Here is a 13,524-nt window from a genome sequence, read left to right as displayed (position 1 = left end):
AGCAGCATCCTTCACGGTGATGAGCGCAGAGAAATCACCTCTAGTTGTTGAAAACGGTGGATGGTGCTCTCGGCTTGGCCGACCACGTGATCTGCCTGGCTTATTAATAACAGGTTAATAGAAGCCAGGTAAGGCGGCAGGCTGCGTCCCTCCCCTTGTTTGGTTCACGCAGAGGAGGTTTTGGTGATGTTTCAGTTTAGAGGGAGGAGTTGCCGTGGTTACACAGCAAAGGCAGCAGCTTCCTCTCCTCCCCCCCCCCTACCCCGTTCCTCTGATGACGGAACAGGTGGATGCGCTCCAGCTCAGCGCTCCGACTGCACGCCTTGGGTCATTTCAAGGTTACCTGCAAGCTGGGGCTCCATTTCTTAAAGCTAAACGCAGATTTATGAAGTTGATCACTTTTATATTGCATTCTCACCCTTTGAATTAAGCAAATTGCACCAAATTGTATCTGACTTTCCAGTCTACCTAATCACTGTATAAAAGCGAGGCATAATAGTGAATAGTGTTGTATAGCAAACACTGAAGCTTGTCACCTACAAGAATATTTGGCTGCAATTAATACATAGCCTATTGAAAAAAAAAATATTATGAAAACATGCAAACAGTTACTATTCAAAGACTTTTGAATACTTTTTTTTTCTTTTTTAGCACTCTTAAGGCCTCTAAGTACCACCTAACCCCTTTTATGGCAGCTGAAGGATACATCATCTCATCTCAGTAGCAACTTTATACAAGTAGCAATCAACAACTCATCAGTTTGTATTTTCATCTAAAAACGTCTCCCCTTGTTGTTTGAGTTTAAATAGGCTAACATTAGCAATGCAGCACAATCCACTGCAGCAGGAAGTTAGAAAAGTATTGAATCAAAATTGCAATGAATGCTGGTATTTTTTTAGATGATCTATTACAATGCTGTTTTGCCAGTGTAAGAGCTGCCATTGCTTCACATCCCATCTTATGTAGTTTTCTTCTGAAGCTGTAATATTAATAGAAACTTTGCTTCAAGTGTGATTCATATGCTCCTAGTTTATGTTTTTTTCGGGGCGGGGAGGTGAGGTTGTGAGTATAACATATGCATTCTGGCAGGTATATATGTTACATGGGAGTATATTTTGGTCATTCCATAACATTTTTTAGGAAATTATTTTTGGGAGCTATGCTACTGTCTACAGCCTCTAACAGAATAAGCACATTTCCATAAATGTTGAACTAATTTTGATGTATTTAAACACGAGTCGAAAAAGGTCACAGTTGCTTCAATATGCATATATCAAGCTTTTATCTGACAGCCAAACAGTCAGGATGGATGAGGGGATAAACAAGACGGATAGAGAGACGAAATGAATGGATGCGATACTGCATAAAGCCTTAACGGCGCCCCAAGCTGCATGTTTCCCCTGTCACGTCGCATAAAACCTCAACCACTTAGCACCAGGCAGGTTAAACTCCGTTAGAGGGAAGCAGGCATGCAATGTTTACACACTGTCTGTGTGACAGTAATGGCCTGGTGCCGAATAATAAATCACATGTCGCTGACCTTATTGATTCTCGCCTTCTGTGCTTTTCTGTTTCACTCCACAGCTATTTCTTGTTACCTAACAGGAAACATGAAGGTCGAAAGCATCAACTTGCTTCATGCCATTTTATCAGTCACTACTCTGATGTTTGGGAGCGCCTACACTTTCCTGTACTGCATTCTGGTGGGATGCTTTTTGGCTAACCTGATGGATCTTGTGTTTTTAATTTTCGTAGGTCATGCTGCACGTTGCACAGGTTTTTCTCATTATATCAGAATAATCTGATATATATATACAGTAAATACTATTGAAAAGCTCATTTGTTTCAGTTACTCAATTCACTTTGTGACACAAATGAAAGAGATTAATTTCAAAACACAAATTGATGTTTCCAAACCTTAACTTCTCCTAATTGCGACGATTTTCCGCTTGCAGTTAGTGAAAACGGAACACTTAAGCTGAGCATATTACATCAGACCAGTACAGAAATGTCAGCGTAATGTATCAGAGTATGTTTGAAACCTTACCATCATACTTAATGGCTTCTGTTTTCAAAAGCTACTTTGAATCTGACAAATGAGCCTCGTCGATCCACATATTCTAATTTACTGAATGCGACTGTATATGCAATATGTTATTGCATCTTTAGCGAGCAGTGCATAATACAAATAGAGCAGGTGACACAAACGGGCCTTCGCACGTCCCCTTCCATCTTTTTAATGATGTTTCTCTGTAGAAGCTTGTCTAATCAGGACGCATCAGCATCAAAAAGTCCCCCACAAGCTGTTCAAATTAGATCTGTCAATACTTTTGCCTATCAAATGAGATCAGATCCAAGCTGTCAGCTATTTTGCAACAATGGGCCCACTGTGCACGGACAAGCCTCTCCTCTACCAAACATTACAGGCTTGTCCTGAGCTGGCTGCATTTGCTGCATAAAAGTGATGACTGGTCATTGGTCATGTACGCTGCACCAGGGGAGAGCAGAAGGGGGGGGGCGGCCGGGTGGCGGGTTGACAGGGCGATGGTGGCAGTTCTTTTGATTCGTCTATAATCTGTGGTGTGGCAAAAGCAACAGAAATTTCCATGCTGGCCCTGCCCTCCCCCTACCCGGCCCACCCTAACTTTGGCCCGGCAGCTAAATCCGAGCCTTTGTGCCCCGCATAGTTGTGTGGATTTGTCAGCAGTGAGGTACAAGCAGTGGGATGTAAATAGGGTGGCAATAATGAAGCAAGTTTTTTTTTTTTTTTTCCAATGAAGAGGATAGTTGGAATCAATTAAACCAGAACTCTGTTCTGTCAACAAAAAAAAAGTGATTTATATTAAAAGGCCTTTCTGGCCTTTTAGATGATGAGGGAAACAAATATCTGAATGACAAATCCTAGATAAACTTCATTGCCATGAAAAACGTTTCTGTCATATTACAGTCTCAAAGCTCCAAGTATTTTACTGAGATTCCATGTGACAGATCAACACAAAATAGTGCATAATTATTAAGTGAAAGCGATAAAAATTAATGGTTTAGAAATTTGGAAGGTACATTACTGCATTGCAGTTGTACGTCTCTACTCGTATGTCTTCATTACCTTTGCAGAGAGCTTTGCTCATTTTCATTTGCAAAATAAGACAGATTCAGGCTAAGTGGATGGAAACATTAATTTTCAACTTTTGCCACAGATTCTCGACAGGATTTAAGTCTGGGCTTTGACTAGGCCATTCTAACACATTAATATGATTTGACCAAAATGGTAGACCGTCACCCTAGTCTCAGGCCTCTAAGAGATTTTCTTTTCATATTTAGCTTCATTCATCCTCCAGTCAGCCCTGACCAACCTCACTGTCTCTGCTGAACAAACAGACACAAGCGTCACCCCAGCATGATGCTGCCAGCGCCATGTTAGCTGTGCATGTTGTCTTTATGGACAGCAAATTCACTAAACTTTCTGAAGTAGTTCAGCGTCTTTACATATCTACGTGGCTGTCCATCCAACTGTCCATCCAGCTAGTTAGATCCACTTCAACTGACCATGTGGACAGGTGTATTCTGTGTTTGAACTATTAAAATAGGCAGTTTTCAGCATTATCAGCACCTTTTCAAATGCCCAAATTGAAAGGACCTTACTACACAAACGGAGTTTCCATATGCTGATTGTTATCTGTCATGGAGAAGTCTCATCTGAAGCGGCGTAGCACTGATGCAGGATATGTGCTGCATTATGAGGTTAATCCATAAGTCAACAGCAACACAGATGGGCCGACCTGCACGGCTACAGGGATGAGTTTTTAACGGAGAGGGAGGGAAGAAGCTCAAAGTCTGTCTCCATGTGTTTTGCCCCTCTGTCCGTCTGGGATGGGAAGGATGGAGACGGCAGTATAAGCGTGGGCAAAAACCCAAACAAGAGCAGGAGGAAAGGGAGGGGCGGCAAAGAAGTACAAAAAAATGTTTCGTGAGATGATGACATTGGCAAGGCAAAAGTGGAGCTGTAATCCTATTTTAATCGCAGTGGATTTATTAAACAGAAGCAGCAGGTTTAAATCTCAGCAGATTACACAGGAGGCCCAAGGAGATGTGTGTGTACGTGTGTATGGAGGGGGGTGGGGGGTGGAGGGGTCCTAGGTTAGAGAGGCTTGTGTAATCAAGTGGACTTTAGGTGAAATGGCTTTTCTTTGAAGAAAATAAGAAAAGAAAAAAAAAGGATAAATCTGGAATTCAGCGACAGGACATTAGACGGCTTAAATAAAAACTTGCGACCGTCATGAATTTATTGATATTTCTTTGGATTAACAGCTGGAATTAAAACGGAGGCGTACCCTTTAAGAATAATTACTTCTTGAGAAAATGCGACCGCCTGCAGATGTTACAGATTGTTTTTTGCTTGAACCTCTGTTTGTCTTGGCTGACAGCTTCTCTGGTGTCTTTGCAAAAGACCTTGAATCTCATGGAGAACAGTTGATGCCTGATCCCTACGCAGCTGCAGTTAATCACAGCATCGCTGATCGTTTTGGCCTTCTGAGATCAATGGAGATAAAAAAAAAAAAAAAAGATTTATTTGTGTGAATACTTTTTTTTTTTTTTACAGATAAAACCATGCCATGCATTTGTATTCAGTCCCGTTTTGCTATTACCCTTTTACTATTACTTTCACAACTATAAGACCAAGGTGAAAAATGTACCTGAGGCGACAGGCAAGATTAAATCAGAGTATTAGTAGCTTACAAAGTCTTGACAAAGAGGATCCGAAGACGAATGCATTCCATAATGTTCAGATCATTATGGGGTGTAAAAACTTCCATAAGGCAGTGCAACAAAGTCGAGGCTATTAGGAGTTCTGGCTACATTCAGTATTGAAGAGCCCAGTTCCACGTTATCAGCTTTCTCTTGTAAGATGACATCAAGATCACTGTTTTAAAATCAGTCCAACTAAAACCCACCGAGAGATGTCTTAACTCGCAAAATGCAACTGGAGAAGATGGGAATGTGTAATGGAAAAATATTTCTGTGACGATGTACATGTGCTTACTTGGAAAAAAGCTTCAAGGTTCACCGAAAGCGTTAAATGCCCTAGATCAAAAATGCAAATTGAGTCAAAGTAAATAATCTGTATCTTTTATTAGTTTCCATATTGTGAAAAATTATATTTTAAAAACTGTACTAGTAGTTTGATTACTCTTAGCTATGTCTTTTGTTGTTGCATTTTTACAACCTTAACTAGAGAGACCAGAGAATTAATATGTATATATTTATTTAGAAAACTATCATTAAAATAAAACGTTTACTTGTCCATATTTCTAAATGTTTCCATATAAACATACTATATTGTATACAAAGTTGAACTCAAGGTAATATGTCCAGCAAGGCTTTTAAATGTGAAACCTTTCTAGCAAAGAGATGCACGTTTATTTCAAGTGAATAAATGTGTGTCTTTACTACGAAGTTTACATCAGCATCTGGATACTGACAAGACATATCCTATTCACAAAACTATTCTGTCGGCTCTCTACCGCCATCTACTGGCAGGTGTCCCGATTTTATGTTGCAAAAAGAAATTGCGCCACTTTCTCCTTTACTGACACCGCAGTTCTGAAAACGCAAATTTGACAATAGGGGCTACTTTTACATGAGGTCCTTATATTCTGTATCAATGTGAATAAAATAAAGTTTTGTCTTAAAGTCAGCCAATGACCCTTCTTTTTAAACAAATTATTACAATAATTCATCGCAGAATATCGTAAATAAAACAGACCAGTTGTAGGTAACACATATTTTTAACCCTGTTATAGGAGAAGGATTTTGTACTATTAATGTTTCAAGGCTTCGTAAAGCAAATAAAAACTTGCTTTAAGTAGCAATTTTCCTGTAAAAAGCTATTAGCCCAAAAACAGTAAACACACTCACCAGCAGGGGGCAGAAACTTTAACCTTAAACATCCGCCTAACTCCTTCCTCTTCCGGTTACGGCGAAAGCAGGTATGGCGGCTCCTGTTTTCTTCTGCATGATTACAAATTTGTAATCGACCTTAATCCTCAGGTTTAGAAGATAATTTAATCAATTTTAATATATCGTTTGACTCATAGTAAGCTTTTATACTCGGGGAAACGAGGATTTTATAAATTAGATGGCATTACGAAGACATTTTTACTCATCTTTTCTGTGCCGGGATAAGGCCGCTGTGTGGGACTAAATAGAGCAACCGGGTAGTGGAGTAATAATAAAAACAACGAGTATTGGTGTCAAAAGTACCACTGCATACATGACCCGAGTTTAAAACTTGACAAGAGAGCTTTAAGCCGGTCATATGTTGATTATTGACAACGTGAATGAACATTACGACCACTTTCTCATTCAAATAAAATTTGTCTCGCAGCTTCAACATGGTGCAACGCCTGACTTACCGCCGCAGGTTGTCCTACAACACTGCTTCTAACAAGACCAGACTGTAAGTGAAAGTTTTCTACCACGCTTGTACACCCGCAACTTAACGAGTCCGTATAGTAACCAAGCTTCTTGTTGGTCTGCAGGTCCCGGACACCTGGTAACCGTATTGTCTACCTGTACACCAAGAAGGTTGGCAAAGCCCCCAAGTCAGCATGTGGCATCTGCCCTGGAAGACTGCGTGGAGTAAGTACAGCTGTTGAGATTCATAGTAGTTATTCATGGATAAGGAGGGGAGAAGTATTATCTAAAATACCCCATATATCTTTCCCGCTATAGATATTCATCACTTGGAGGATGAATTTGCTTATGCTGATAGCTGGAACAACATAAGACCAAAATTATTCCTTTTAAGCCTACTTAAACATTACGATGTGGGGATGTAAAGATGTTCAAGTAGTATGTCAATTATGAATGCACTTATTACAGCTCTCAATAGCACAGATGTTTTCAAAAATAGCCACACAAAAAAAGTATTGTTTTAAGCCAAAACTTTCCCACTTAAGTGTCAAGTTTTCTGCATATTATTATTACCCTGCCACATCTGACGATGGGAGCTTTTTCCCCAACAGCAACATTCAGCAGCAGTTTTCATGCAAGGTTTCCTAAATGTCAAAGCATCTCCCAACATGATTTATTGTTTGATATTTTACTGTAAAACACTGACTCGGTCTCATAAAAAAGTAAAAATAAAAAAATAAAAATCTCTCTAAACATCAACATTGACCTTTCTTTTGTGGTCATATGGTTTAACCTTGTTGTGCGTTAAGACTGCTTAAGAGTACTGATGACCAAAGTAAGCAAACTTGACCACTGTCTTTGATTAAATGATTTTAGATGCTGGATTTCAGTCTGGAGCACAAGGCACTCAGCATTTAGGCTGCTGTTGTTACAAATGAAAAATGTTACAAGCCGGTAGATTTATTTAACATTAAAGTTCAGGGTGTGCTACATATATGTATCTTTTTAAAGACTTTCTGCAGCATGTTGTCTCAGTTCATCTGCTGTATTACCAGAAGGGCAGTTTATTTGTTAAAGCCAGTATTAACTATGAGGAACGTTATTGTGATAGTAGGTAAAAATAGTTTTATTGTATTCTAATGTGGAATTGCTGGAACTTTTGGTAGTAATGTTATGCTGCTGATTGTTTTGCACATTCATGCATCAGTTTGCAGTTGCAAATTATATCACATTATAACTTGTTGACGTGTACAAAAAGATACTAAAGTGAAAGTTGAATATCACCTTTGGGTGCTGTTATTTCTGGAGGGCATCGTAGTTTTACTTTGTCCTTTAAAATAATGACATCATTCAACATTGGAAGTAAAAAAAAAAAAAATAAAACTAATAGGAAACTTTCTAAGTGTTTGCTAATTTTTTTAATATTCACCTAAAAAATAAGGTAGTTTTTCTCTAATTTAGTGCCTAGTTCGTAAAAAGAACAAACACACAATTCAATGTTTTGCTGACTTTTTGAAACAACACAATTTTCTTCATTTGAGTTCAAAGAAGTTTCAAATGGACTCTAATTAGAAAAATCTATCTTGATCATCTGTCCTGTCATCACTGCACAGATGAAAACCAGTATTTGTTGTGTGTTCTTATGCAAGCAGTATGGAAGAACAATATGAATTTCTGTGCACACTAATTAATATTGTCCTCTAAATAAAGGTCTTTATTATAAGACTTTTAAGTCTTGGGCAGTTGTTTTTGCATGAAAATGTGAAACACATTACACAGTTATAATTTTAATTATAAGGCCACAATGTTAAATTTTGTTTTATGAACTACAACAGAAGTTAACGGGTACTATTTATTTAAACGTGTGATGAAATTATCTCCGTCTCTGGAACAGACTCAACAATGGCTCCTTTTACAACATAAACTCAAAATATTATGTTGGTATTAGTTATATATATATATATATATATATATAGTATTAAAAAGCGCTGTAAGAATGTAGATCAGCATTTAATTTATCATTTGTTTTCGTTGATGTGGAGAACTAAAATAGTTTCACACCCAGCTGATGGGAGGAAAAACAGAGCTAGTGCTGTTCTGTGTCGTTGGAGGTTATTGCATTTGTATTTCAATTCTGTGGTGACCATGGTGCAGTATTGATTTTTTGCGTTCTTAACACTGCAGCTCCTTATGCTAAGACTTTTAGGGATCTGTTGTTTTTAGATTTTGAAAATAAAAATCAACCTATGCTTGATGTTTGTTACAGATTCGCGCTGTTAGACCTCAGGTTCTGATGAGGCTTTCCAAGACCAAGAAGCACGTCAGCAGGGCCTACGGTGGATCCATGTGTGCAAAGTGTGTACGTGACAGGTAAGAGAAGCCTTTATTTTAATTTTAGGCCTTTATTTGCTGGAAATTTGGGCTTAAGCCCATTTTAGACCTAATTCTACTAAAAACTGTCATGGATGTTAAAAGATTTTCAGTGCCGTTTCTCCCCTTGCTTTTTGTTTAATTGCCATTTAATAATCGGGTGCTGCAAATGGACAAATAATTTTTGTGTTGCCCTTTAATAATCTATAATCCGTATTTTTGTGTTTCTTATGAGTAATGTGTTAAAACTTCTCTTTTGGTGTGATTCACAGGATCAAGCGTGCTTTCTTGATTGAGGAGCAGAAGATCGTTGTCAAGGTGCTCAAGGCACAAGCACAGAGCCAGAAATCGAAGTAAATTCTGTATTTGTTTTGCCACAATAAAAAAGAAATGACAAACAAATCTGTTTGAAGTTGTGGGTTGTTCTGTCTGTGTTATATATCGGTTAAGCATCCTCTGGGCAAATGGACAGACAGAACATTTTGACTGATGAATATCCTTGCATTAAGTTTCTTTTCAACTTGTGTGGAAAAATTGTAAAATAACCAAGTAAATTTTTTTGTAAGGTTGTTCAGGTCTGAAGTCATAATCTTCTATGAGAAAATTCTGGTCCAGGTTCATTTGCAAGGTAAAGGGTTTGAAGTGCTGAAAAAAATGAAATAAATAACATGGATAGGCTATAAGAATATCCTTCGAATTTTGTTTACTTAAGTTGTAAACATTGCAAACTGGTGTATATGCTGACTCAAATTGGCAATGTACATTTTTTTTCTTTTCCATCAAGCTGGAGGCCTCCCCTATTTTTGTTGTCTCTAGGATCGTCACAAATCTTGATCGCAATTCTACTTTGTGGTTTTTAGTGTATTAGATAAAATACCAGCTGCAACTTAACACTGCCCTCCAGTGGACTCCAAATTTCACGTTCCCATGAAAACTCGATTCATATGGGGGGAAATGCATCCAAATCTGTATAATTTGTTTTGATGAACAAAATATTGATTAGTGCAAAAAGATTTGTTTACATTAAAGCCTTGATGTAAATGAAAAAGCAAAAAAGGTTCTAAAATATTTGTACACTTTAAGACCATGAACAGAAAATTGTCCTATTTTAAAAGATTTTATCTACCTTGAACATGAAACTAGAAATGGTAAGCGCAATAGTACAACTGCTTGATGCAAAATATTGTTAAAAATAATTCAGATGAGCAAAATGCTGTAGAGACCCCTTTTGAGTATTTTAAAGGCTTCTCGACAACATGTGCTTGCATGTCTTTTTATGCAAGATGAGTTGTATGGAGTTTAACCACTTGTTACCACAACTTAAGAATACATTTTGCTATAATTAGAAATATTGTAATTTCCGGAGTTTTCAAGCCCTGTACTGTTTCGACACTGCGATTCTCTTCAGTCCTGAAGTGAGAGGTAATGGGCCGCTGAACCGTTTTTTTTTTTTTTTATGGGAAGACTACAAATGTTTCTGAAACATCTCCATTGGGATAAATACATTGTAAATCTTGCTGAAATAAAAACTAATGGACGTTTTTTTAAGTAACGTAGAAGGGAGGTTATTATAATGTTATTTTAAATATTCAACGTTTTTCTTTTTTTATTCTGAAAAAGTGATTTTTATTGCTGAAGCCGCGAGAAAGAAAGAAAATGAAGCACATGTACTTCCGGGACACGTCAACCAAGTCAGTGCGCAGACGTAGCCGAGCCTGGGCTGGAAGGAGCGCTGCTAGAGAGAAGCGAGCTACTTTTTGTTCCACCATGGAGACTTTATACAGTTTTCCGTTTGCTGTGCTCGAATGTCCGAATATAAAACTGAAGAAACCGTCATGGCTGCACATGCCGTCGGCTATGACAGTGTATGCGGTCGTCATTGTGTCCTACTTTCTCATCACAGGAGGTAACAATAGCTAACAACAAGCTAAGAGACGACTAGCCTGTCTTCATTAACACAGCATATCAAAGCAGTTTTAATTCTCATAGCTTTGTTTTATTTGCAATAAGATGTGCTTTTGTTGTATTTGTAGTCGCTAAAGTAGATTAGCCTTTAAGCTAAATCAATAAGAGCTTTTTTTTTTTTTTTTTGTGTGTGCGACAAACAAGCTAGCTTGTACATTTTATTTTTACTGACCAATAGAACATACCATAAAAACGGAAGTAAAATGTATATTTGAAAGCCTCAGACTTATTACAAGCGCTCATTTTGATAAATAGATAAATATTGATGTTTAAACCCCAGGAATTCAGTCTGTAAGGCAAATTGAATCAGAAGATAAGGCAAATAAAAGAAAAGTTTCAGAACATGCTGAAAAGCTTTAATATGTATTGGACAAGGTGTACTTGTTTGGGACTCCTTCATCATTAATTATTGCATGGAGGTGATCATCCTGGGATACCTGTGACTGGTTAAGGAAGCTGGTATTGCTTTAGGAGCCGCCCATATCCTGGAGAGGTGTGAATGCTGTGTGTTTGAGTGCAGCAAATATCTTTAGCATTGAACTTTGACAGTCTGCTTAACAACTGGATAATCAGCAGTCTGATTTCTGTATCAAAAACACATTTTTATTAGTTCTAGGTGTTATTTAAATTCCCTTAGAGACCTTCTGAGATAGTTATTCAAATGCTATTGCATACTAATTATACATGCATTTTGTTTATAAGTGTTTTTCTTTCACCTACAGGTATTATCTATGACGTTATTGTAGAACCTCCAAGTGTGGGTTCAATGACAGATGAGCATGGACACCAGCGACCAGTTGCCTTTCTGGCATACAGGTATCACTAATTTTCAGAACTTAAACACATAAAAAAAAAAATTAACATATTCTCACAGCTTATTTTGACTCCTTGCTTTTCCAGAGTTAATGGGCAGTACATTATGGAAGGGCTGGCCTCCAGTTTCCTCTTCACCATGGGAGGCCTGGGCTTTATAATCCTGGACCGCTCCAATGCTCCAAACATTCCCAAACTGAATCGTTTCCTGCTGCTTTTCATCGGCTTTGTCAGTGTCCTCCTCAGCTTCTTCATGGCCAGAGTTTTCATGCGCATGAAGCTGCCGTAAGTTGAAGCTCAATTCTGAATTACCGTTGGCATTACATTTTTTTTTCTTCTTCTATGAGAAGCATTTTAAAATCTGTGTTGCATGCCAGACTTTGCTAATTCAACTCCTTATCTTTTCAGAGGATACCTCATGGGCTAAGAACATGGACAACAGAAATTTACCAAACAGAATCATAGAATCAGTTATAAATAAAGGTGACGCTTATGCAAATCTTAACCTATCAAGACTGAAAGCACCGACTTTGCTCAAGAAATGCAACCAGACCAACACCCTCACCAAAACAACACTTTTAACCTCTTCATTAGGCTTTGTGTAAATGTTACTGCCTATTCACATGTGTTTTAAGAAAAATTGTGTAAAGGGAGCTGTCTATGAGATGCAGCCACCAATTTCAATACAGAATTGGAACCGTTTGCGTTATTTTGTTGAGTGTCTGAAAGTGTTTGTCAGTTTTTGTATTAAAATTGTTGAACAAGATCATGAAATGGAAAGTTTCTGTTTTGGTATATGGTTAAATCTTCATTTAGTCAGATTGTCACACTTGCTTTTTATATTTTTATGATTGACCTTGGGGTCATAGCTGTACCTCCCTACCAATATTTAAGTTATTTTTTATAGAGCCTCAAAGATACATTTTTAAATTGGTACAATCATCACAGCCCAGTTTTGATCAGAAACTAATTGTGTGACGTTACAGATTCACCTGCCTTTATAGCAAGAGATGGAATTATGACTGCTGTTATACAAAAGAGAAAACATGTTTTGATCTTTGATAAGATATCTCTAAATCTAAGAGACAATAAGTAACAGGATTATTTATGTGGGTCATTAACCCGTCATTAAATTAAACTCAAAACTAGTGTATTAAAGGAAACGCAGTTCATCAGTGCAATTATAGACCGAAAATGTTGAAACGCATCTTTTGAGTAGCCTTTTGCATTTACATCAGATGTGTACTGTCACATTTCCTCCACAAGGTGGGGGTGGTGTTCAGTTGACTGTTTAGTTCGTCTTCACTGTAAAAGGCCAGTTTTGTTTGCGACGGTTGGGAAAAATAAAAAATACAGATGTCCTCTGGTAACTTTAACACCAGACTTGGTATAACAAGCTTTTGAATAAATTCATGACTCCAAAGCAGTTATGGCTTCAAAGCAAAAATGTAGTATTTTTTTTATTTTATTTTGTTACTAAGAATATGACGTAAAAAGGCATTACTAACTAGATCTGATTTATACACGTGTGTATCATCTATTGTTGATATATAGGGAAATATTTCGATTAAACCTATTGATGTCAGTCTCATCTGACTATAGATTTCCAGAATTCTTCATGTTTCCTTCCTGTTCTTTGGCAAAGTCAAAAGAGGGGTTAGTTGGACTTTAACAGCCAGGAAAAATCTACATATTTCTCAGAAAATAAGTATTTGCCACACCGTTTTCTACAGTAAATATATTTCTAATAGGGCTGTTGGAAATTTGCATCTAATCCCTGCACTGAGAAATTGAGTCCATAAAATATGTGTTATAAAATGGAATAACTTATGGCAATAAGTGTTCAAAAGAAAAAGTAAAGATCTGAAATTCAGTACTTAAAAACCAATCCTGTTTCCTGTCATGTAGTGCCAACTGATTTTCTGTAAAAAGGATTTCTATTGCCGAAAGAAGCATGATGGG

General features: G+C 37.5%; 2 protein-coding genes across 2 annotated transcripts; both read left to right on the top strand.

The window, feature by feature from the left end:
- The first annotated feature begins 5,955 nt into the window (after positions 1-5,955).
- Positions 5,956-9,186, top strand: rpl34 (ribosomal protein L34). The gene is made up of 5 exons (XM_007559930.2): positions 5,956-5,987; positions 6,386-6,457; positions 6,540-6,639; positions 8,681-8,784; positions 9,057-9,186. Exons 2-5 carry the CDS (start codon positions 6,393-6,395, stop codon positions 9,139-9,141), a joined length of 354 nt encoding a protein of 117 aa, XP_007559992.1. The 5' UTR covers positions 5,956-5,987; positions 6,386-6,392; the 3' UTR covers positions 9,142-9,186.
- A 1,269-nt stretch (positions 9,187-10,455) lies between these two features.
- On the top strand, positions 10,456-12,328 carry ostc (oligosaccharyltransferase complex subunit). Its single transcript, XM_007559929.2, has 4 exons — positions 10,456-10,690; positions 11,472-11,565; positions 11,650-11,847; positions 11,971-12,328. Exons 1-4 carry the CDS (start codon positions 10,552-10,554, stop codon positions 11,987-11,989), a joined length of 450 nt encoding a protein of 149 aa, XP_007559991.2. The 5' UTR covers positions 10,456-10,551; the 3' UTR covers positions 11,990-12,328.
- The last annotated feature ends 1,196 nt before the right edge of the window (positions 12,329-13,524 follow it).

This window comes from Poecilia formosa, unplaced genomic scaffold (assembly GCF_000485575.1).
Source record: "Poecilia formosa unplaced genomic scaffold, Poecilia_formosa-5.1.2 Scaffold111, whole genome shotgun sequence".
Lineage (NCBI taxonomy): Eukaryota > Metazoa > Chordata > Actinopteri > Cyprinodontiformes > Poeciliidae > Poecilia > Poecilia formosa.
Note: the sequence above shows the minus strand (reverse complement) of the source record. Positions and strands in the feature narration are given on the sequence as shown.